Genomic DNA, 26,014 nt, shown 5'->3' on the forward strand with positions numbered 1-26,014 from the left:
TACCAGTTTAACTTTGGAACCCAGATGTAATATGGCAGGAGAAGGTGTGAGAGCAAAGCTGTGTGTCCGGCGGGTGCTGTAAGACACCAGCATCTACATAAAGGCGTCTGAGGGGTCCTCCCAGGACCTCAGAGAACCCCTCGGGCGGCCGCTGCAGCTAGTCTGCCCCAGGCTTGTTTGTCTCACTCCTATGACAGACTTGGGCCCTTTGGGTCTTCTGCCCAGAAAACTCAAAGTCTGTCCCTGGGGGACTCAGTCTGTGATGGGGGCTGACAGGAAGGCCTTTGCAGAAGAATATCTATGTTTGAAATCACAAAGTGACATTTTGGAGCAGGTCATTTTTAGAAGCAATGGAAGATCAGAGGCTCCAGCCTTCCGACACATGGAGGGTCACTTGGAGGATTTTTTTCTGTGTGTGAAGAGATTCCCCATGTCACCATCACCTTCTCCAGCTCATGGCCAAGTGAGCGTTCATACCTGAAGCATGGGATGCCCCAATCATCCTCGATTGAATCAGCCCCTTTCTCTTCTTGGTTCTTATTAACTTAATCCGTCCTCGAAAAATTTCCAGATAATGTTCCAGTTTTGCTTTCAAATCATCTGGAAAAATATGCAATACTTGATAATTTATAAATGGCAATTGTAGAATTGAAAATAATTATCATAAAAAACAAAATAAAAATTATCATTGTTATGAACAAGTTCTAAAAGCATACTATTCCACAGAAGTTGTAAGTTGGCCCTGAGTAAGCTTCAAATTCACAAGGAAAAACTGATTTATCACCAAAATCAACTGTAAATTTTTGTGCTTCTAGTGACATGCCTCTATTTTAATAAATCACTATTAAACTTTAATAGAAATATGCATTAGCCAGGCATGGTGGCACATGCATTTAATCCCAGCACTCAAGAGGCCTCAGGTTGGAGGATCAGCATGAGTTTAAGGCCACCCTAAGACTATATAGTGAATTCTAGGTCTGCCTGGGCTAGATCAAGACCCTACCTCAAAAACTCACAAAAAAAGTCTCCATAAATTTCTGGTACAACCTAATGATGTTACTGCTAGCTACACAAATTGTACTGATCAGCTCTGCTTCTAAGTTTCTAGTGACTCTTAAGCAAGTTATCAATTAACCAGGTGAGTTCCTGGCCTCTAGCCCTGCTCTCCTAAGCTGAGAAGGTCGTTAGCACTGCAGTAGGAGGCAGGAAAGAGAGGCTTCTGTCCCAAATCCATTCTGCGTTCCATGATGGTGTCATTGTGAATGAAGGACAATTATGCATTGATCCTGAACTCCCTCAGAGCACACCACGTTAAGTCCTATGTTCCTTCTGGGCCCAAGGCCATGGACAAGGGAAGTAGAGGTGAATCTTGGCCACTAGGAGTGATCCTCTAGTCCCTTATGCATGATGAATATATAAGTAGGTCACTACCTATTATGGACTCTTATATTTATATACTTCAGCCCCAAATTCATTGACAAATTTGTATGTCACCAGTATGATGACTTCTGAGGTGGGGACTTTGGGAGATATTAAGTCATGAGGATGGAGCCCTCGTGAAATGGATTAGTGCCCTTCCCTTATAGGGAGAGGCCAGCAAGTCCACTGATTGATGTGAGGACAGAGCAAAAGAGCACGTGCCCACAGATCAGAGGATGCCCTTCACAAGAACCGGCAGTATCCTTGAACTTCTGGGTGAACAGGCAGAACGCCCTGCCCTGCAGGTGGCCCCTTCCTGCACCTGCACTCTGCATACAGATTTATTGTGGCTTCTTGCCCAGCAAGCTCCCACACATCTCAGCCCTACTGAGCACAAGACACTGTGGAGATTTGCGTTTCAGAGGGGCCCTGGAATATCTGGCCACACTCTAGAAAGAAGCAGACCTGTACCCTTAAATGATGGTGACTCCTGTGGAAATGATGTCACAGGATAAGTACCTGGTCAATATCCAAACTCCTACATGTAGTGACATCAGCTCGAGTCCCACTCAAGAGCAACCTATTATCATTTCCTACAGGCTAGACTTCCTGGGGTGCCTTCTTTTCTTCCCAGCTCATCTTTCTCTCCCCAAGCCACTGTGGCCATATTCTCATGGTTTGGGTAGATTTGTAGACCCAAAACCTGCCTTATCTGAACTCAGGTCCACATCTTGCATAGCAAGCGCTTTACTGACACAGGCACCTCCCCCACTCTCTCCCCATTTTTTTTTTTTAATTTTTATTTATTTATTTGAGAGCAACAGACACAGAGAGAAAGACAGATGGGGGAGAGAGAGAGGATGGGTGCGCCAGGGCTTCCAGCCTCTGCAAACGAACTCCAGACGCGTGCGCCCCCTTGTGCATCTGGCTAACGTGGGACCTGGGGACCCGAGCCTCGAACTGGGGTCCTTAGGCTTCACAGGCAAGCGCTTAACCGCTAAGCCATCTCTCCAGTCCCCCATTCTTTTTTTTTTTAATAAATATTTTATTTTTATTTATTTGCCAGAGAAAGGAAGAGAAAGAATGGGCCCACAGAGCCTCCAGCCACTGCAGACAAACTCCAGACATGTACACCCCCTTGTGCATCTGGCTAACATGGGCCCTGGGGAATTGAACTTGGGTCCTTTGGCTTTGCAGGCAAATGCCTTAACTGCTCAGCCATCCCTCCAAACCCTCTCCCCATTCTTGAGGTACAAGTCCAACAATGCCCTTTATGAATAGCTCCCCTTTTATAACTGTGGCTTTGTACTCTCCCTGTAGCCCTCAACTTTACACCCAGGCATAAAGTGCATTAAATACAGAAGTATTCCAAACTCATCCTGTTTTCCCTTGCCTTTGCAATGCCTTTTTCTCCACCTGAAACATCTTTTCTTCCTCTCCATCTAGGTCGCTCCAACTCTTCCATCCAACCTCCACCTAGATGCCACTTCTTCCGAAATTGTTCTCTAAACATGATACTAGTCCCCTGTGTTGACCTCATGGAAGTCCCACCAAGACAGTGACTGGACTGTGCTTTTCATATACACCGAGAGCATCTGCCCCAGTGTCTACATCCGCGCCCACCAGAAGCACACTTCGTACAAAATATGCAAGTGTGCCAGCCCAGCATGGTGACACATGCTGTTAATCCCAGCATTCAGGTGTGGAGATAGGAGGATCAGGAGTCCAAGGTCATCCTTGAACATAAGAGAGTTTGAGGCTAGCCTGAGCTATGTGAGCTGTGTCTCAAGGCAGCAACCAGCAACGACAGAGACTCAAGTGTCACTAGTGAGCGTGCCACCTTCAAGTAGGTCAGATGATCATGGTCTCTCTTACCAAATTTACTCATGTCATCGACCAAAATGATCTCTTGGAGGTAATAGGACGGAGTGAGATAGACAACACTGGACACTGTGCGAAGCAAGGCATTGAGCTCCTCATTGTGGAAGCAGATGACGACGCTGGCGGTGGGCAGCTGGGCAGGGTAGTGTTTCCAGAGGCACCTGGAGGAATCAAGAGTGGGAAGAGAATGACTCATCTCCCGGTCTGGCGCATCCCGGGTCCTCTTCAAATACCATTCCTTATTTCATCTTTTCCTTCAGCCCATTACTACAACAACACAGTGACAGTGCATCTGAAGTGTGAAACTTAAGATGCAAAAATTCCCTTAAATTTTCCACTTGTTTAAGTGTTGGAATTAGTTCCTTCTTCATCTTTTTAAATTTATTTACTGTTTATTTTTCAAGATAGGGTATCACTATAGCCCAGGCTGACCTGGAGTTCACTATGTAGTCTCACAGGGATCCTCCTACCTCTGCCTTCCGAGTGCTGTGGTTAAGGTGATGTTCTGAGGCCATCAACATTTTGACATGGAGGATAGAGGAGGGCACAAAAAATTTGGAAAGAGAAAGAAAGGAAGGAGGGGATGAGGGAGGGAGGAACAAAGAGAAAGGTCCTCAGTGAAATAGGGGTGGAAGAGCGAGAACAAAAAAGAGGATAATTTACCAGGCATGATGGCGCATGCCTTTAATCCCAGCACCCTGGAGGCAGAGGTAGGCAGATTGCTATGAGTTCAAGACCAGCCTGGAATGTGGTGGCACACACCTTTACTACATAGTGAATGCCAGGTCAGCCTGGGCTAGAGTGAGATCCTACTTCAAAACAAACAATCAAACAAAAGAATGGGACTATGGTCAAATTATAGTATGTTCATACATTAAAATTCTCAACAAAACCTATAAAAAGTACATTAAACAAATTGACGTATTTTGATTATCTGTGTAGATCTAATCAGTTTCAGAAGGAAGGTGAAAGTGCTGGAGAGAGTGCGGAGGAAAGGGAGCCTTCCACACTATCCAGAAGGGACACTGATCCAGCCATTGTGGAGACCAGTGTGGAGCAGTATGTCCACTTTCAGACACATATTCAAAGGCATGAACTCAGGACGGAATGACAGCTGCCTCCTGTGTTCACAAAGCACCATTCACGATCTTCAACATACGGACTTAACCACAGTGCCCACTGGTGAAGGGATAAATGAGGAAACGTGTCATATGCACACAGTGGGAGGCTTCTTTAGCTTGCTTTTTAATTGTTTTATTTATGAGAGAGAGAGAGGCAGACAGAGAGAATGGGCACACCAGGGCCTCTAGCCACTAATGATTGACTCCAGACACATGCACCAGCTTGTGCATCTGGCTTTACATGGGTCCTAGGGAATCAAACCTGAGTCCTTTGGCTCTGCCAACAAGTGCCTTAACTGCTAAGCCATCTCTTCAGCTTAGCATTCTTTTTCTAAAAGAAAGACAAACCAGGGCTGGGGAGATAGCTCAGTTGGTAGAGTGCTTGCCTAGCATGCACAAAACCCTGGCCAAGGACCAGGAATTCAAGGCCATTGGTATATATTGTGTTTGAGGATAGCTTTATTTGTGCTCAAGTAAAAAGACCTACAAGTGACTAAGTTCTAGGAAACTTCTAGAACACACCTTCCAATAGGGAAGGTAGTGGTTATGCCATAAACTTTAGGATCTCGAAGTAGGATTTTGACTCAAAGTGCTAACGATAGGCGTCTAAGCCTCAGGACTGAGTTAGTGAGGGAGCATACATCTTATGTCTGGTGTCTGGCACTTCTCTCGTGTCGCCCAGTCTTCTGCTGAGAGCAGCATTAAATCCATGCTTCAAAAACCCATTTAAAACTTCCGGGTCTGAGTAGTTAATATCTCTACCTGAAAGAAAAGGCAGTTAGGGTCCATAAGTAGAGGTTTATTATTGTCACACCGAGGCATGACGACAAGAACAGCCATTCCGGACTTACTCCTTTTATTTTCATTTTATTTATTAGAGACAGAAACAGAGAGAGTGCGCCAGGGCCTCCAGCCACTGCAAATGAAGTCCAGATGTGTGAGCCACCATGTGCATCTGGCTTATGTGGGTCCTGGGTACTCAAACCTGGGTCCTTAGGCTTCCCAGGCAAGTGCCTTAACTGCTAAGCCATCTCTCCAGTCCTGAACTTATTCCTTTCATACAGAGGTTTGGTGGTACATGCCTTTACTTCCAGCACTGGAGAGTCTGAGGTAGGAGGACCATCATGAGTTGCAAGTCTGCCTAGGTCAGAGCGAGACCCCACTCTGAAAACAAACACCTGCTGCTGCCTGGCTAAATGCATATACTATGCCCACAAAAACTGCCCTGTAAGTACTTTTTAATGTTCGTATCCATATACTAATGCTACTCTAACTTTTGGTTAGAGAAGCTGCTCTTTCCAGATGGCAGTGACCACTGTGACTCAACAATCAACATACGGGCTGGAGTGATATCTTTGTGGTTAAGGAGCTTGCCTGAAAAGCCAATGGACCCAGGTTTGAATCCCCAGGACCCACATAAGCCAGATGCACATGATGGTGCATGCATTTGGAGTTCATTTGCAGCAGCAGGAGGCCCTGGCATACCCATTTTCTCTCTCTTTCTCAAATAAATAAATAGAAAATATAAATGTTTAAAAGCCTCAATTATTCTTAAATCCCAAACCCTTATAAATAAACCCTATTATTTGGAATTTCTCCCTAAATAACCTTTTTTTTTTTTTTGAAAGTTGCCATAGGCCCCAAAAGAAGTGACAGTGGAGTATTCATCACTAAGACATCTCTATCCCATCTCTATCCTTCCAAGGCTTAGGGTCTGTTGCAGAAGAGGTGGTGGGAAGAATGTGAGAGCCAAAGGAAGGGTAGGACTGCTTACAGTGCACTCTTCCAGACAGAAAATGGCCTGGATATTCATGTCCTCACAATGGCTGGCCCTACCTACACAAGATCTTCATCACAGGAGGGAAAAAGGATGACATCAAAATAAAAGACTATGCTGAAAGGGAGGAAGGAATATGATATGATGGCGGGTGGATTTGAGAGGGGGAAGGTGGGGGAGGGGAGGGAATGATCATGGTTTATTGACTATGAGTATGGAAGCTGTCAATAAAAGTTTAAAAAACCTACAAGAGTCAGTTAGTTTCTTAGAACCTAAACAATGGCCCCATGACAAAGTTGAGGGTGGAAGCAGGAAGCATTTTCATAACCCAAAGCACACTAGAGGGGTGAGGTCACTCTGTCCTCTGTGCAAGAAGGGTGCTGGGCCCCTGTGGTGCCATCACTAATCTCTTTTCAGTGTGAGGTCACAGGGATGGGAAGATTTAGGGAAGAAGCAACTGGAAAGGGCAGAAGCCCCAGCAGAGAGCTAGTTACCAAAAAGGAGCCAAACAGGACACACAGGAGTGAAAGATGCAGTAAGGAGACTCCCTCGGCTGACTAGTGTGGTGAGAAAAGGCCAGACAGTGAGCTTGAGGACTGAGCATAAGCACTGGTCCAGTCGGAACCACCAAGAGAAAATGGACTGGAAACGAGAGACAGAGAGAGAGAGAATGGGTGCACCAGGGCCTGCAGTCACTGCAAATGAACTCCAGGTGCATGCGCCCCCTTGTGCATCTGGCTAACGTGCTCCTGGGGAATCGAACCTGGGTCCTTTGGCATTTGCAGGCAAATGCCTTCACCGCTAAGCCATCTCTCCAGCCCTAGGAAAGATTTTAAACTGGGGGATTTACCTTTCTTAAACTGATCACTTATTATGGGTTGTTTTGGCTTGGGCTCTGAGGCATGGGTGAGGTGAGGAGCCTTCTTGGAGGACCAGCCTTGAGCAGGTTTCGGGATCTCTGGCTCTTTGCTCTCCTGATTGAAATGGAAATGTACATAGAACAGAGCTGTCCAGAGCCCAAACACCAAGGACCCACAAAAGAACAGCCACCGTGTAACATTCTTCATGGCAAATCTGGCATTTCCAAGTTCCACTTTCCTTAGCCTGAAAGATCAAAGAGAAACAGGATTAGATGTTTTGGTGGTTTTTGGATCATTCACTTGACTTAAATTCAGTTTTTAGGGTTTTAAAAATCAGGGTTGGTATCAATTCTGATCACACACACAAAGTGTATATTATTTTAAAATTTGTATTATTATCTATTTATTTGGGAGAGAGAGAAAGAGGCAGACAGAGATAGAGAATGGGCACTCCAGGGCCTCGAGCTACTGGAAACAAACTTCAGACGCATGTGCCACCTTGTACATCTGGCTTACGTGGGTCCTGGGGAATTGAACCATGGTCCTTAAGCTTCATAAGCAAATGCCTTAACCACTAAGCCATTTTCCCAGCTCAAGTGTATATTTTTGTCATTAGCAGAATAGATAATAGATAAGCAAAATAGAATAGAGGATCCAGAAGTAATCCCACACAGCTTTGGCCACCTAATTTTTGACAATGGCTTCGAAAACAAACACTGGACAAAAGACAAACGTTGGCAAACTGGCTATCCATCTGTAGAAGTGTGAAATTAGAGCCACATCTCTTTTAAAAAAATTTTTTTTGTTGTTATTTTTATTTATTTGAGAGCAACAGACAGAGAGAGAAAGAGGCAGAGAGATATAGAGAGATAGAGAAAGAGAGAGAACGGGCGTGCTAGGGCCTCCAGCCACTGCAAACGAACTCCAGACATGTGCGCCCCCTTGTGCATCTGGCTAACGTGGGTCCTGGGGAATCAAGCCTCGAACCGGGGTCCTTAGGCTTCACAGGCAAGTGCTTAACCACTAAGCCATCTCTCCAGCCCCACATCTCTTTCTTTACATAAAAAAATCAATTCAGAATGTATTAAATATCTTAATACCAGAAACACTAAAACTTCTAAAGGAAAACACTTCAAATTATAGGTATAGACAAGGAGTTTCTGAACAGAACTCCAATAGCACAGGAAATAGTTCCAAGAATTAACAAATGGGACTACATGAAACTAACATGTTTTGCATAGCAAAGGATACTGTCAGCAGAGCAAACAAAAGCCTATAGAATAGGGAAAAAATTGCCAGCTATACCTCAAACAGGAATGTGAGAGACAGGATATATAAAGAACTGCAAAAACTAAATACCAAAAAGATTTTTTAAAAACCTGCCAATCAATAAGTGAGCTAGTGAAATGAATAGTTTTCAAAAGAAGAAACACAAGGGCTGGAGAGATGGTGTAGTGGTTAAAGTGCTTGTCTGCAAAGCCTAAGAACTCATGTTCAGATCTCCAGGTCCCATGTAAGCCAGACGCACAGTGATGCAAGTGCACATGTTGTTTGTTTGTTCTTTGAGGTCGGGTCTCGCTCTGGCCCAGGCTGACCTGGAATTCACTACGGAGTCTCAGGGTGGCCTCGAACTCACAGTGTTCCTCCTACCTGCCTCCCGAGTGTGTCTTCTCCCTTAGACTCAGCTGAGTCTCTCTCTCTCCTGGGGTAAGAGATTATGTATGAAGTACTAATGCATATGGGGTTGGTGTTTTCTATCAGACAGGGCTTCATGTAGCTCAGGCTGGCTTTGAACTCATTATGTAGCTAAGGATGATCTTGAACTTCTTGTTTTTAATATTTTAATTTATTGAGAGTGAGATACAGAAATAGGCAGAGAAAGAGAGAGAGAGAGAGAGAGAGAGAGAGAGAGAGAGAGAGAGCAAGCAAGCATGGGCATGCCAGGGCCTTCAGCCACTGCAAATGCGCTCCAGATGCATGCGCCCCCTTGTGCATCTGGATTAACGTAGGTCCTGGAGAGTTGCTTTGCAGGCAAGTGCCTTAACCACTAAGCCATCCTCCAGCCTGATCTTAAACTTCTGCTTTGCCTGTCTCTCCTGGGATTACGGTGTATCCCGATTTATGTAGTACTGGGGTCAATTATTGCTGGTCAATTACTCAAACAACTGAGCTACAACCCTAGCCAAAGCATGTGAGATTGTAGCATGTACTCACAAGACAGAAAGCTATTGGCTGGGTGTTCACAGTTCAGAAGGACAGAGGAAGTCAGTTGCGTGGACAGCGAGAAGACTTTGAAGTTGAAACAGTTGAGCTGATGCTGGCACACCTCAGCACCCCAGGTGAGCCAGGAGAGAGAGAGAGAGAGAGAGAGAGAGAGGGAGAGAGAGACTGAGAGGGAGGGAGAATGGGCACCTCCAGCCACTGCAGACAAACTCCAGATGCATGCACCTCCTTGTGCATCTGGCTTACGTGGGTCTTGGGGAATTGAAGCAAGGTCCTTTGGCTTTGTAGGCAGACGCCTTAACCGCTAAGCCATCTCTCTAGCCCTGTAGCAAAGACTTTTAAAGAGGTGATTAACAGCTGAAGAGATGGCTCAGTAATTAAAGGCATTTGCTTGCAAAGCCTAATGGCCTGGGTTTAATTCCCTACCCACATAAAGCCAGATGCTCAAAATGGCACATGTGTCTCAAGGTCTGTTCTAGGGTCTCTCTCTCTCTTTCTCTCTCTCTCCCTCTCTCCCTCTCAGCATAGGCTGTTGAAAGGAGAGGAAGGATGTGCCAGTGTACCAAAGGAACTGCAGAGTCAGCTCGTGACAGCCAACTGGAGCCCTAGGTGCTAGCCCTGGATGAGGCACGAGGATGCTGGCACGTAAGGCTGGGTGAAGGGGCATTTTTCAGCATAAGGGGGTTTCCTAGGGCACAGGATATGACCCCTGACTGAGATCCTGGCTGGGCAGCGGAGGCTCATCACTTTACAAATGAACTATGTGACTATGCAAAAGAAAAGTACGAGATGTGTGGCAGAGCAAGACACTTTCTAACTTGGGGAAATGGCAGTTTAGTGCTAGTGTTGAATTAGTGTGTGAGGCCCTGAGCTTGCTCCCTAGCAACACACACACACACGCACATGCACACACACGCACACGCACACACACCCATGCATGCATGCAGGCACACACAAGAATGGCGCTGTTTTAATTTACATTATCATGATATCTACGTTTAAATTTTGAGACTTCTGGATTAATTTCTTCCAAAAACCAGTAAGTGAGGAGAGGCGTTCAATTCTATTAGGCAAGGTGCATACATATATTTGTATGCTAGAATCATTGTTGAAAAACAACTCTAACTGGCTGTGGTGATACACATTTTTAATTCCAGCACTCAGGAGGCAGAGGTAGGAGAATTGCCATGAGTTCGAGGCCACCCTGAGATGACAGAGTTAATTCCAGGTCAGCCTGGGCTAGAGTGACACCCTAGAGTGGAAAGAAGAAGAAGAAAAAAAAAAAAAAAACAAGAACAACAAACTTCTCCCTGGTTCCCTAGAATACGTAACCCACCTCCCAACCTGCCCCATCCCCTTAGTCCCACAGAATGCAGAAACCTCTCATACCAAGACACAGAGCTGATTGGCTTTTTGACACTTTATCCTCAGAAGACAAGCATGCTCAGCAATTTTTCTTTGCAAAAGTATTCTGAATTCACATGCTGGAAGAACACAGACTTGATCTGTAAAACATACTTCAGTGATGATTTGTATATGTAGCAAATAAAGGCTCAAGTACACTAAAGAGATCTACAGGTTAATTCAACTTTCTAAAGAAGAGGCAGGTAGGGGGCTGGAGAGATGGCTTAGCAGTTAAATGCTTGTTTGTGAAGCCTAAGGACCCCATTGAGGTTCGATTCCCCAGGACCCATGTAAGCACAAGGTAGCACATGCATCTGGAGTTCATTTGCAATGGCTAGAGGCCATGGCGTGTTCATTCTCTCTGTCTCTGTCTCTGTCTCTTTCTCTCTGTTGATCTCAAATAAATAAATAAAAATAAACAAAAAAAAAATTAAAAAAGAAGAGGCAGGCATAGACACATACACACATTACAAACACACATGCACAGGCATACACATACACAGGCACATACTCACATGTATGCATACACATGGACACACACACACGCACACACACCACTAAACCATGAATCTGGATCTCTGGCCATTGAGTTTGTTTTATAGTGTGAGACTTTAGAGTCAGAAAAGCCTGACATTGCGTTAGATCATATCAGGATAAATTTTTCTATAAAAATTCATAGTTTTCAATGCCATGTCTTTCTTAGGGCTGCACTCCAGGCAGGATCTGCACCTTCTGACCCTTCAAAGTCCTTTTCCCCACTGGATTGCTCTGAGGAAGCAATGCATCCAGCTGGTGTGAATGTTAGCCACACCGGAGTATACGATAAAAATTGCTTGTGTTTCAAGAGCTGGGCCTTTAGGGCGCTCATACCCATAGGGTGGCAGAGGCAGCCCAGTGGCCACTTTCCCTTCTGGAAATTGACTTTTCAGAATCTCAATCCTTATCCCAAATCATACCCATTCCAGACTCAGTGATTGGATCACTGCTCCCACTGACCCAGGTGAACAGACCTCCTCCTGTCTTGGCCCTCCCTTTCTGGCACATGAGCCCCTCACCTACCACTGAGGTAACCACACTGGCTGCTGTGAGGGTGAGATGTATTTGCTGAGCAATCACAAGCGAAATCAGAGGGGAGGCCTATGCAAATGACCGAAAGATGGAGTTCTTTTCTAGATGGTGCTGATTGGTGCCAGGGTACCATGCAGCATGGGAATACTCAATGTATAGCCTCACAAGGCCTGGTGACATCACACAGGGCATTGTCAACCCACAAACACTCCTGCTCATACGCCCAGTCAGTGGGCAGAATCTAGGGTCCCATGGGAAGGGGCCCCTGAACAACTGATTACAATTCCTTACCCCTCAGCAGGGAAACAAGGAAAGCCTTGTGAGTGTCACCGTCAAAATTCAGAGTCCCTAGGCTTCCCTTCATGATCTCCGCTCTTGTGAAATAAACTTAAGGGAGCCAACGAGCTTTCAGAAGGCCTCAGAAACTGAACAATGAGTCCAAGGATCACCGCTGGCCACCAGTTAACGTTCACTATTATTCAATGTTTGCATGAACGAATGTGAGGTCAACCAAGTACTTATAAAATTTCTTCTACCCTCATAGGTCAGAATAGATAAGACCCATCCACCCCCCAGGAGGATGGTTCAGTGGATTGCATAGACCAGACACCATCTTCACTCTGAGAGAGGAAGAGGGCTGGGACCTTTTAGACCCTTCCCTGGAGTGGACATGGCTAGCAGAGATGAACCCAGCAAACCTTTTGAAGCTCCTTGGCACAGACTGTACAGGAAGCTGCTTCATTGTCCTTTGGTAGTGACATTGCTTTTCAAGAGGAAGTTTGAAGCTGGGCGTGGTGGCACACACCTTTAATCCCAGCACTCAGGAGGCAGAGGTAGGAGGATCACTGTGTCAAGGCCACCCTGAGACTACATTGTGAATTTCAAGTCAGCCTGGGATAGAGTGAAACCCTATTTTGAAAAACAACATACACACACACACACACACACACACACACACACACACACACACACACAGAGGCAGTTTGAATGGTGGGGTTTATAGCTCAGTGGTACAGTGTTTGCCTAGCATGTAAGGCCCTGAGGTAGATTCCTGCCATCAACAAATGTGGGCATTTTATTCCCAGTATCCCCAAACTGTAAATAATCCAAAAGCCCACCAAGGGTGGGATGGATGGTGGACTGGGGATTTTGCTTGGCTGGTGGAATGCTTGCTCAGCATGCACAAAACCCTGGCTTTGATCCTCAGCACCCCGTAAACTGTTGTGACGGCACACACCTTTAACCCCGATTCTCAGAAGGCAGAGACAGGCAGGATGATCAGATGTTCAAGGTCATCCTTGGCTACAGAGCAGGTTTGAAACCATGAGTCCCTGGAGAGAGAGAGAGAGAGAGACAGAGAGAGGAGACAGAGAAGAAAAGGTAAGAGAGAAGAGGGGAGAAGAGATGGGCAAATGGTACTATAATTGTGTCATTTTCATATAATAGATTCCAAAACAGCAGTGGAACTAGAGTGAACCTCAGCAACATGAACACACCTCAGACATAATATCACACCACAGAAGCAAGACACAGGATGCATGATTGTATGTCTGTGATGTTCAAGAAGACCCCAACCTCGTCGAGAGACACATGAGAGAGCAGGGATCGCTTTGGGCGACGGTGGTGCTGGGTACTTCCAAGGGCTGATGGAAAAAGCACAGGCTTTTCAAGAACTGATGTTGTTAGAGCTGTCTGTGTTCCAAAGAAAGAAGTGTGATTCTAAATTGTGGTATTTGCATACGGTGTAACGTTATTCATCCTTTAAGAAAGGAAACTTGATGTTGTGAATGAAATATCACACACACACACACACACACACACACCCCACATCTCAAGTCCTCTGACCCCACTCCCGTGAGGTATTGGGAGGGACCAAGAGCACTGGACACCATAGACAGAGAGTGGAGGAGTGGTTCCCGGGGCTTGAGAGGAGAGGAGAATGGGTGTCGTTTGAAGGGTAGTTTTAGTCTTACAAGATGAAAACAATAATGGATGGGCTGGAGAGATGGCTCAGCAGTTAAGGCGCTTGCCTGCAAAGCCTGACAATTCGGGTTCAATTCCCTAGTACCCACATAAAGCCAGATGTACAAAGTGGTGCATTCATCTGGAGTTCATTTTCAGCAGCTAGAGGTCCTGGTGTACCCATATTCTCTCTCTCCTTGCAAATAAAAAAAACAGGGCTGGAGAGATGGCTTAGCGGTTAAGCGCTTGCCTGTGAAGCCTAAGGACCCCGGTTCGAGGCTCGGTTCCCCAGGTCCCATGTTAGCCAGATGCACAAGGGGGGCGCACGTCTGGAGTTCGTTTGCAGAGGCTGGAAGCCCTGGTGTGCCCATTCTCTCTCTCTCTCCCTCTACCTATCTTTCTCTCTGTGTCTGTCACTCTCAAATAAATAAATAAAAAATTAAAAAAAATTTATTTAGGGCTGGAGAGATGGCTTAGCAGTTAAAGTATTCACCTGTGAAGCCAAAAGACCCAGGTTCGATTCCCCAGGACCCATGTAAACCAGATGCCCCTTGGGCGTCTGGAGTTCATTTGCAGGGCTAGAGGCCCTGATGTGCCCATTCTCTCTTCTTTCTCTCTGCTTACAAATATATAAATAAAATTTTAAAATATTTTATTTATTTTCAAGGAGTGAAAGAGAGAGAGAGAGAAAAAATGGACATGCCAGGACTTCCAGCCTCTGCAAATGAACTCCAGATGGGTGTGTCACTTTGCGCATCTGGCTTTATGTGGGGAGTCAAACCTGGGTCATGAGGCTTTGCAGGCAACCGTCTTAACTGCTGAGCCATCTCTCCACTGCTGGATGTTAATTAGGGAGTATGAGCCCAGGCAGCAGGAGTCAGGGACGAGAGGACTGAAGCAGGAAGGGGGCACAGATGGATATGTCTTCCGGCTGCTATGGACAACATGGCTGATGGCTCATGAGGAGGCCCATCAGCTAGCTATGTCAGGAGGTCTACAGGAGCATACAAAAGGAAGATTGCCCACAAGCTCCTCTTTTTACTGAGTGAACTGTGAACTTGCCAGGTGAGGTAGGGACTTATGCACTAAGCAGGGTCGCTGGGCAGACCAGGAGAGGGAAAGGAAGGTTTTGTCATGAAATCAGCTTCAAAGCAGCCAGCGGCAACTAGACACCTCCTCTCCCCACTCTATGACCGCTACATCAAGGCTGGGCCATGCTAAGCAGTGAGACTAAAGTGGTGTTTCGTACCGAGGCGCGTTTGGAGTAGTGACATTGAAGCCAGGAAGAGGCAGAGCTTAGCCACGCATCCTTGGCCTTGCCTCTCTGACCTCCTGCATGCCCTCCTGCAGCCCAGTCTCTGCTGCATGGTAGAAACAACTAGCCAAGAAATGTGTCATCTTTTTCCACCCCTGGTCCCACAATTCATTCCCCATGTTCTCTGATTCCCTCTTGGAGAAGGAGAGTCCTCGCTCTCATCAGAGGCAAAGCCTCCCTCTCTTTCTGCACAACGATCACCCATCCACCATGAATCCTGTCTTCCTGTGGGGTGAACCTCCTCTGCTGGATCTCTTCCATGAGCTTCTTTAAAGTACCTCACCTTGCCGGGCCGCAGTGACGTATGCCTTTAATCCCAGCACTCGGGAGGCAGAGGTAGGCTGATTGCTGTGAGTTCGAGGCCACCCTGAGGCTACATAGTGAATTCCAGGTCCAGCTGGGCTAGAGCGAGACCCTACCACAAAAATAAATTAATAAAGATTAAAAATAAAAACATAAAACAAAATAAAGTCCCGATTTCCCCTCCAGCCAGCGTCTCACGGGAAATCCTGGCAGAGGTCCTGTAGCCACCACACTCTCCACCTCTCACCCCAAGACTGCCTGGGGTCATGGTCACACGAGGCATCCCGAGCTGCTCCTTCTCTCCTTCCTGAGCACTTGCTGAGACTCACAGCCCTCTGCAGTTAAGCCTCCCATGCTACAGGCCCTGGCCAAAGGGATTGTGCTCCAAGGAACAGTGACCTTCAAGGGCATGACTACAGAATGCCAAACCCTCAATGGGTTTAACTTACGTTACAAATGATGTTTGTGTAAACTACCCAGCGTTTGCTCTCCAAGGCCCCTGAGACAGAGGGCACTGCTGCTCCAGCAAAACCTGTAATAAACACTCAGACTCTACATCCTCCTCAGATCCCTCTCATCCCGGCCCCACCAGCCACGGCTCTGCCAGACCCTTTCCCTCAATGCCACCAGTGAGTAGCTTTGGCAACTGAACTGGGGAATCGAGCCTGTGTCATCAGGCTTTGCAAGCTAGCACCTTTAGCCACTGAGCCACCTCTCCAGCCCCTTCCTTGTGTTTGGATCAAACCCCACCATGTGATCAGGAAAAGCATCTGGAGTCTCCTGTGGGGGAGGGGACAATGCTCAGAACAAAGGGCTGATGAGAGAAAAAGTGGAAAACAGGCGAGAAAGAAAACAAAAGCAGGCAAAAGCCTCTGCATGTCAGTTTCCAATTACTGCATAGTGTATGGTAGCGAGTTTTCTGTTGTTATAGAAAAATATCAGAGGTTGTTAATTTAAAAAAAAGTTTTTTGTGTGTTTTTTCCTGCTACAGTTTTGGCAGTTCCAGTCTGTGGTTGGCCCTCGGTTTTGCGTCCTGTGGTGAGGCTGTGTGTCCTACTGGGCCAAGGAAGCTGCTCACCTCATGGAGCTGGGACGCTGAGAGAAGAGACCATGTCCCCCAGTGTCCTTCAAGCGAGTACTCCTAGGCATCCGGAACCTCCTGGTAGACCTCACCTCTTAACGTTTCCACCACTTCCTACACATGTGCTATGTGTGTGTGGTATATGTGTTTGCATGCTTCCTGCATGTATGCACGCCAGAGGAAGAGGCCGGATGTCTCCTGATCTGTTGCTCATCCACTGTATTTCCTTGAGACACTGTCTCTCACTCAACCTGGAACTCCCACCATTGTCCACTGGCTGACCATTGAGACCCAGCTATTCCCCCGTCTCTGTCTCCCTCAGCGCTGGGGTCACAGGCCTGAGTGGCCACCCCCAGCTGTGTACACAGGCACTGAGGAGCCAAACACAGGCGGTGTGAATACGCAGCACAGCTCTTTCTTGCTGAGCCATCTCCCCAGCCCTTAGGACCAAGCTTTCCATACATGGGCATTTGGGAGAACATTCAGATACAGACTGTAGCATATCACAGACACTTTAAAAACTTATTTTTATTTATTTATTAGAGAGACAGGAAGGTAGAGAGCGAGAGAGGACCTCCAGCCACTGCAAATGAACTCCAGATGCATGTACCACCATGTGTATCTGGCTTACGTGGGTCCTGGGGAATCAAACTTGAGTCCTTAGGTTTCGCAGGCAAGCACCTTAACTGCTCAGCCATCTCTCCAGCCCCAAGGGTTTGCTTTTGTTGTTGTTTTGTGCCCCATTTATTTATTTACTTAAGAGCAACAGACAGAGAGAGAAAGAGGGAGACAGAGAAAGAGAGAATGGGCGCACCATGGCTTTCAGCCACTGCAAACAAACTCCAGACGTGTGCGCCCCTTGTGCATCTGGCTAACGTGGGTCCTGGGGAATCGAGCCTCGAACCAGGGTCCTTAGGCTTCACAGGCAAGCGCTTAACTGCTAAGCCATCTCTCCAGCACCCCACTTTTTTTTTTATATTTTTTGTTCATTTTTTATTTATTTATTTGAGAGTGACAGACACAGAGAGAAAGACAGGTAGAGGGAGAGAGAGAAAATGGGCGCGCCAGGGCTTCCAGCCTCTGCAAACGAACTCCAGACACGTGCGCCCCCTTGTGCATCTGGCTAACGTGGGACCTGGGGAACCGAGCCTCGAACCGGGGTCCTTAGGCTTCACAGGCAAGCGCTTTACCGCTAAGCCATCTCTCCAGCCCCCCACTTTTTTTTTGAGGTTGGGTCTCACTCTAGCTCAGGCTGACCTGGAATTCACTAGGTAGTGTCAGGGTGGCCTTGATCTCATGGCGATCCTCCTACCTCTGCCTCCTGAGTGCTGGAATTAAAAGTGTGTGCCATCACTTCCAGCTCCACAAACATTTTTAGGGGCTGTTATTTCATTAAGGGCAAGAGCCCAAACTCTATCTGGTTTTTTTTTTTTTTTTTTTTTTTTTTTTTGCTTTTTTTAATGTAAAAAGAAACACACAAGGAAAACACCACATGATGACGGAGACAGAGAAGAAGTGTGGTGTCTACAGGCTGGGGGATGCTAACAGTTGTCAGCAACATCAGAAAAGTGGCAAGGCAGGACTCTGCCCAGAGTCTCAGGGGAATCACAGCCCTGTGGACACTATCATCTCAGCTTCTGGCCTTGGTGAGGGGACAAATAAATCCTTGTTGTTTTAAGCCATCATTAACTAAAATTACAGATTTATGAACAATTAAAGTTGTTTTATAATTACAGTTGTTTTGAACTAGGCTCCTTCAAAAACCCACACTAAACATCAAGATGGAGTCACATGTGCTAACATTCTGAGTTACCAAACATGGCCGAGTTTGATCTCACTTTCTGAGACGTCAAGGGGTAGGTGACAGGCAAGTTTCCTTTTTTTAAAAAAATTTTTTTGTTCATTTTTATTTATTTATTTGAGAGCAACAGGCAGAGAGAGAAAAAGGCAGGGAGAAAGAGAGAGAGAGAATGGGTGCACCAGGGCCTCCAGCCACTGCGAACAAACTCCAGGTGTGTGCACCCCCTTGTGCATCTGGCTAACGTGGGTCTTGGGGAATTGAGCCTTGAACCAGGGTCCTTAGGCTTCACGGGCAAGTTTCTTAAGCAGGCCTGAGAATGAAGTTCTCTCTAATTTAATCTAGTCGTGAAAAAAGTAACTTGATCTTTTTTGTGTATGAGTCACAGGTTTGCCCATGTATGTATTTCCAATAACAAGAACAAAATACAGCATTCTCCAAGTCAGTTGTTTCCTCTTAGTGCAAAAGGTATGAAGGTGGTTCATAAATCTTTCAGTTTTTTCTCCTTTGGGCACACAAATCTTAACCAGTTATTTTCTCATTGTTCTGTTTCCCTGCCCCTGTCTTACGAGGAAAGTACTTTTGTTTTCTTTTTTAAATTATTTATTTATTTGCTTGTTTGTAAGGTGAGGAAGAGAGAACGGGCATGCCAAGGCCTCTTGCTGCCGCAAGTGAACTCCAGACACAGTGTCACTTTGTGCAACTGGCTTTACATGGGTGCTGGAGAATTGAACCTGGGCTGGCAGGCTTTGCAAGCAAGCACCCTTAATCACTGAGCCATTTTCCAAGCTCAGGAAAGTAATTTTGAAATGACCAATCTATTTTGTTTATATTTGTTTCTGTGCTTTTCAGTACTTCACTGTCTACAAAACCAACCTCCACACCTCAGTCCACAGGACCACTTAAAAGATGACACGTTGGCCAATTCTATAGTAGAAAAAGAATCTGATTAAGACCTTTAATTTTCACCAGGTGTGGTGGCACACGCCTTTGATCCCAGCACTTGGGAAGCAAAGGTAGGAGGATTGCTGAGTTCAAGGCCACCCTGAGATTACATAGTGAATTCCAGGTTAGCCTGGGCTAGAGCGAGACCCTACCTTAAAAACAAAACAAAAGAATGCATCCATGCTTACCCACCCACTCAGACTCTCCACTGTCATCCATCACTTGGGGTTCAGGCACCTTGATATGAGCATCACATCTCCCATGACCATGCAGGAAACTTCCCCATGGTAGAGGCTGATCTCAGAAAGTCACACACAGGGCTATAATGGGTAAGGCTTTCACTGGAAATTAGGGGCTTGCTGTCTGCAAGAGTAGGTGGGGTTGGAGAAGCAGGGAGGATGTCAGGCAAAGAGAAAACAAAAGCAGCACTGAGAAAGCTTTGCAAAATGGCTTAGGGATGTCAATGAAGGGCAGGATAGATACAAGATGCCAGCCATTGCTGAGCCATCTCTCCAGCCTGGATGTTTACTTATTTCACAGGGGAAAGAACGTTTTTCTTCAAGGCAAATTCTTTGAGTTAATTTTCATGAACTGCTTTGGACAAGTGAGGCCAGTTCTCCCAGATAATTAGTACCAAAAGTAGGAGGCGGGGCAAGCAGATGTGCCCCGAGAACGATCGGTTTTATCATGAGTTAACGAGAACCCAGAACAGTGCAGTTCTGGGATGACAAGAATGTCCAGGGTGGCACGAAGATGCTCTAGAGGCGAGAGTCATATAAGCCCCAGGGCCCCTGGTCAGTGGCTCATAATGCAGTGAGTTAATGAGAAACTGTCTGGAAGACTTTTGACACTGGTAGCTTAGTTTACAGGCCAAACTACCATCTAGAAGCAGTGTTCTCAGAAATCCGATGGGAGAGGGAAGTGTCTGGAAGCAACATGTGAGTAGCCGGGATTGTTCCCAGTCTGAACATGCTGAAAGCAAGTGTGGGTCTCAGCTTGTGGAAGTGCTCTGGTGGGACACGGACAGATATGAATGAGAAGAATCACAGACGCCTTCTCCACCTTGGTTTTCATGCAGGATTTGTGGGCTTAGGAGTCCCCCAAATTTATGAGTCCCATGTTTGGGCTGTGCTCTACCTTTAACAAAGAATTGATAAAGACAGACTCAAGAAGGATAAACTATGAATTATTAAGCTTATTTAGGGAGAAATCACAAATTTGGGGGTTTATTTTAAGGAGATTGGGATCTAGGGAGGAAGGCTGGAGCAGTGTCATAAACACATGGGAAGTGGGAAACACACACTTAGGCAGAAAACATTGTACAGTTCATAAGGTTCATTTAAGAGAAATTGAGGGCTGGAGAGATGGCTTAGCGGTTAAGCGCTTGCCTGTGAAGCCTAAGGACCCCGGTTCGAGGCTCGGTTCCCCGGGACCCACGTTAGCCAGATGCACAAGGGGGTGCACGCATCTGGAGTTTGTTTGCAGAGGCTGGAAGCCCTGGCATGCCCATTCTCTCTCTCTCCCTCTATCTGTCTTTCTCTCTGTGTCTGTCGCTTTCAAATAAATAAATTAAAAAAAAAAAAAAAAGAAATTGAGTCTTTCAAAGAAAAACCGGACTACAGCCACAAGCACATGGAGACTAGAATTTAGGCGCTTGCGTAGGGAGACTCAGAAGGAACACTCATGCCATCTGTCATGTGGCTTTCCCCATGGAAGAAAGTTACAAGAGCAAATGGTGCTGACTTAAGGAACACTAACAGAGAGAAAATATCAAAGCAAACACCAAGAAATTCAGAGGAGAAATGGCTGATGAAGAGAGTGACCCTCACGGTTACCCCGCATTTAAAGAAATTACACAGGTAGCAAGCCTGGAGTTCGTTAGAGCACCCACGTGGTAGATCTAGAGTGTAAGGGAAACACTCATGTGGTAGGTTCAGAGACTAGAGGAAAATCATGCATGTAATCACATGTATCCCTGTGGCCAGCGCAAGGAGAGGCAGGCAAAGCTTCAGAGCCAGAAAAGCAGAGTGCAGCCGAACAGGTGGAGCTAGCAACAGGACGGCAGCAGCCTTTACAGGCAAGGGGAAAGCTCACTTGGTTTGTAGATTTGCAGGGCGGATCCCAGAGCCAGCCCATCAGGACCATCTGTCCCGGTAGTGTGTTACACTCTGGGCAGCAGGGGGCGCTGTAGATCAGTCTTTATCAGGCATGAGCTCCACTTCTGCCAAGAGTTCTGTTGTGTCAGGGTGAAGTGGCATGTGGGGTGGCATCCCCTTGTTCACCCTGGGCCTCAATCTTTAATTGAAATGGCATGAGAGGAGCTAGGTTTCTCCTGTCCTCCTTCAAAGCCAGATGCACAAAGTGGAGCGTGTGTCTGGAGTTCGTCTGCAGTGACAGGAAGCCTGGCCTGTCCAGTCTCTCTCTCTCTTTTCTCACTCTCTTTCTACCTCTCTCTCAGATGAATAAAATATTTTAAAAACTTTACTGACAATTTACGTAATATATTTTGATTAGAATCCCCTCTCATTACCTTAGTTTATGTCCCTCTCCATCCCCCCACCTCTGAGCCACCTCTTATTTCCAGTCAGTCCCTCTTCTATTCTAATGCCATCTTTTCTCTCCTCCACCAGCCCTGATGGAGTGCTGAGGACCAATATTGCGCAGGTCTGGTTCACTTAGCGACAGCTGCTGCAGTCATGAGAGATTCGGAAGTCTGGACTAGGAAATGTGCTCACCTGGATGCCTGGGAGATAAAAAGAATAAACTAGCTGCACATGAACTTCAAAAGTGTAAATTACAAGGGGGAAAGTGTATTACAGAAGAAAGTAGACAGTGTGATAATATTCTCTCTTAAGAATTAATAATAGGGCTGGAGAGATGGCTTAGCGGTTAAGCGCTTGCCTGTGAAGCCTAAGGACCCCGGTTCGAGGCTCGGTTCCCCAGGACCCATGTTAGCCAGATGCACAAGGGGGCGCACGCGTCTGGAGTTCGTTTGCAGAGGCTGGAAGCCCTGGGGCGCCCATTCTCTCTCTCTCCCTCTATCTGTCTTTCTCTCTGTGTCTGTCGCTCTCAAATAAATAAATAAAATTAAAAAATTAAGAATTAATAATAAGACGGGTATGGTGGTGCACGCCTTTTATCCCAGCACTCGGGAGGTGGAGGTAGGAGGATCTCAGTGAGTTCGAGGCCACCATGAGACTACATAGTGAATTCCAGGTCAGCCTGGACTTGAGTGAGACCCTACCTCAAAAACACAAAAAACAAAAAACAGAACAACAACAAGCTTGCAATCATGGTGGGTTTCTGGAACTTCAGACTGTTGACAGCAAGGCAAAACAGGAGCGTTTCCCAGAAGGTCACAGTGGGCTCAATGCCATGCATGCACCTCTATTGCTATACATGAACACACACACAAACTGAAAAGTAAAATAATGATAAATAACAGTTTGTACTATATTGTAGATGAGTGCAAAAGTATGTATGAAAGTTGAACGTGGTGGTGCACACCTTTAATCACAGCACTTGGGAGGCAGAGGTAGGAGGATCACTGTGAGTTTGAAGCTAGCCTGAGACTACATAATGAATTCCAGATCAGCCTGAAATATGTGTGTGTGTGTGTGTGTATATTGAAAATTCAGAATAAAAATCTCCTTGGGGTATAGTAAGGGATCTATTTAAAATGGAGGAGATGTTGGTTTATGGGTAAATAAAATTTTTATGTTATATGCTATACACATTTTGTGTTTGTAATATTTCATAATAAAAATGATTAAAACTTCCCATTCAAGGGCTGGAGACATGGCTTAGTGGTTAAGGTGCTTGCCTGCAAAGCCTAAGGACCCATGTTCAGCTCACCAGATCCCACATAAGCCAGACACACAAAGGTGAGGCAAGCACAAGGTCGCACATGCCCAGTAGGTGGTGCATGTGTCTGTAGTTCGATTGCAATGACTGAGGCCCTGCCACACCAATTCTCTCTCTTTCTCTCCCTCTTTCAAAATTAAATAAATAGAAGTTTCCATTCAACTCAGAAGATTCACAGACATCGGTTCTTTACAACCTACAATATTCTTGGTGAGATTTATGGAAAGTGTTGTGTTTTATTTCACTGATGGCCCACAAGAGGGAGATCTAGAATAATCCAGCAGTGCAGTGTCTCTGGAGAAACATCCAGCACAGCTTCATAGCAGCACTCGGAAGCAGGGCTCGAGGATGCCCCCAGGCCTTCTGGTGTGGAAGGTTGTGCCTGTATTTCATATCCTGCACCCATTACAGGTGCAGCGACAAACTGAAGAATGCCTAAACTGGGCGTGGTAGTGCACACCTTTCATCTCAGTGCTTGGGAGGCAGAGGTAGGAGGATCCCCATGAGTTCGAGGCCACCCTGAGACTACATAGTGAATTCCAGGTCAGCCTGGGCTAGAGCAAAACCCTACTTTAAAAAAAAAAAAAGGAAGGAAAGAAAGAAATAGAGTTGAAGAAATGCTCAACTAGTGGTAAAGCGCTTTCCTTGAAAACCTGAGGACTGGACTTCAAGCCCATGAACCCACATTTAAATAGTTGAGCATGGGCTTAGTAGTTAAGGTGCTTGCCTGCGAAGCCAAAGGACCCAGGTTCGATTCCTCAGGACCCACATAAGCCAGGTACACAGGTGGCACATACATCCGGAGTTTGTTTGCAGTGGCTGAAGGCCCTGGCATGTCCATTCCCTTTCTCTCTTTCTCTCTCAAATAACTAAAATAATTTTTTAAAAGTTGAGCATATTCTTGTAATCTCAGAACTGGGGAAGTTAAGAGGTGGATCCCTGGGTCTTGCTGGACACCCGCTCTAGCTTGCTTGGTAAATTCAGCTCCTAAAAGAAGGAATGACCCTGGGATGATCCTCTGGCCTCCACAGACACATGCATGCACATGTGAACACATATACATGCACACACTTGTGAGTGCAAGCACACATGAATGCACACATATGTGAACACACAAATGCTTGAAAGCACACACACATGCACATACACATGAGCAAACACATATACAGATAATGTGATTTAATCAGCTAAGCTCAGCACTTGAGGTGCCAAGTTTCACTCTGAGAGGTGGACACCTCTTCCATGGCTATAGTGATCATGTGAACAGCAAAAAATACTATGCTTGTCTCATCATTTGCATTAAAAATATTTGTGAAAATAAATATGTCACCCAGAGTCCACTGAGAATGGCTGGACGAGCAAAGAGTGGTGCACACACAAGTGTACTGAGGAATCCTGCCCTGTGCACAGCACAGATGAGCCCTGAGACAGTAGGCTCTGGGAACTACAGCAGCCATGGAAGGACAAATACCATGTGCGTCCATGGCTAGAGATCCTTACAGGGGTCAAATTCTTCAAAGCAAAAACATATAATAGGAAGGCTGTTCCATGTGAGGGAGGAAGATGGCTCAGTATTTACCTCTAAAGAATATGCCTCACAAGCATGATGAACTGAGCATCTCAGAACCCACATGAAAGAAGGCTGGGCATGGTGGCATGTGCCTGTAACCCCAGAGTTGGGGAGAAGGCACTGGAAGGTTCCTGGGGCTTGCTGGCCAGCCCATCCAATGCCCTTGATGAGTTTGAGGCTAATGAAGGATGTGTCTCACAAGGCCTGAGCAACAATACCAAAGAGTGACCTCTAGCCTCCATACACAGGAGTTTCTGAACAAATATGAAATTGCATGCACACAGACACACAGACACAAACACACACACACACACACACACACACACACACACACACACACACAAATAAAAAAAGAAAGAAAGAAAAAGAAAAAGAAAAAGGAGATGATGGCTTGCAAGGACAGAGGAAGAAAAACATGGACTAAGTGATTAATGGAAACAGATTTTCAGTTGAAAAAAGTATTGAAATGGAGGCAGGGAATAGGTGCAAAGCAGTGTGGAGGTACTAAGCGTGGATGGGAAGTGAGGAAGAGTACACAGCAGTGTGAAGTCCTCAGTGTGGACGGAGGGTGAGGATGAGTCCACAGGAGTGTGAAGTACTCAGTGTGGATGGAGGGTGAGGATGAGTCCACAGCAGTATGAAGTCCTCAGTGTGGATGAAGGGTGAGGGTGAGAACACAGCAGTGTGGAGTCCTCAGCGTGGATGGAGGGTAAGGAAGAGTACACAGCGGTGTGAGGTCCTCAGTGTGGATGGAGGGTGAGGGTGAGTCCACAGCAGTGTGAAGTCCTCAGTGTGGATGGAGGATGAGGATGAGGATGAGTCCACAGCAGTGTGGAGTCCTCAGTGTGGATGGAGGGTGAGGGTGAGTCCACAGCAGTGTGGAGTCCTCAGTGTGGATGGAGGGTGAGGGTGAGTCCACAGCAGTGTGGAGCACTCAGTGTGGATGGAGGGTGAGGATGAGTCCACAGCAGTGTGAAGTCCTCAGTGTGGATGGACGGTGAGGGTGAGAACACAGCAGTGTGGAGTCCTCAGTGTGGATGGAGGGTGAGGGTGAGTACACAGCAGTGTGGAGCACTCAGTGTGGATGGAGGGTGAGGGTGAGTACACAGCAGTGTGGAGTCCTCAGTGTGGATGGAGGGTGAGGATGAGTACACAGCAGTGTGGAGTCCTCAGTGTGGATGGAGGGTGAGGATGAGTCCACAGCAGTGTGGAGTCCTCAGTGTGGATGGAGGGTGAGGGTGAGTACACAGCAGTGTGGAGCACTCAGTGTGGATGGAGGGTGAGGGTGAGTACACAGCAGTGTGGAGCACTCAGTGTGGATGGACGGTGAGGGTGAGTACACAGCAGTGTGGAGCACTCAGTGTGGATGGAGGGTGAGGGTGAGAACACAGCAGTGTGGAGCACTCAGTGTGGATGGAGGGTG

General features: G+C 46.5%; 1 protein-coding gene across 1 annotated transcript in view; it reads right to left on the reverse strand.

Moving 5' to 3' along the window:
• Galntl5 (polypeptide N-acetylgalactosaminyltransferase like 5) overlaps nucleotides 1-26,014 on the reverse strand; it is a 98,508-nt gene that overhangs the window by 25,631 nt on the left and 46,863 nt on the right. Inside the window, exons 2-4 of the mRNA XM_045160093.1 lie at nucleotides 5,063-5,183; nucleotides 3,295-3,461; nucleotides 478-600 (exon numbers count right to left, since the gene is read on the reverse strand). Of these exons, the coding sequence (XP_045016028.1) occupies nucleotides 478-600; nucleotides 3,295-3,461; nucleotides 5,063-5,183 (411 nt within the window). The remainder of the gene's footprint in view (nucleotides 1-477; nucleotides 601-3,294; nucleotides 3,462-5,062; nucleotides 5,184-26,014) is intronic.

This window comes from Jaculus jaculus, chromosome 10, assembly GCF_020740685.1.
Source record: "Jaculus jaculus isolate mJacJac1 chromosome 10, mJacJac1.mat.Y.cur, whole genome shotgun sequence".
Taxonomy (NCBI): Eukaryota; Metazoa; Chordata; class Mammalia; order Rodentia; family Dipodidae; genus Jaculus; species Jaculus jaculus.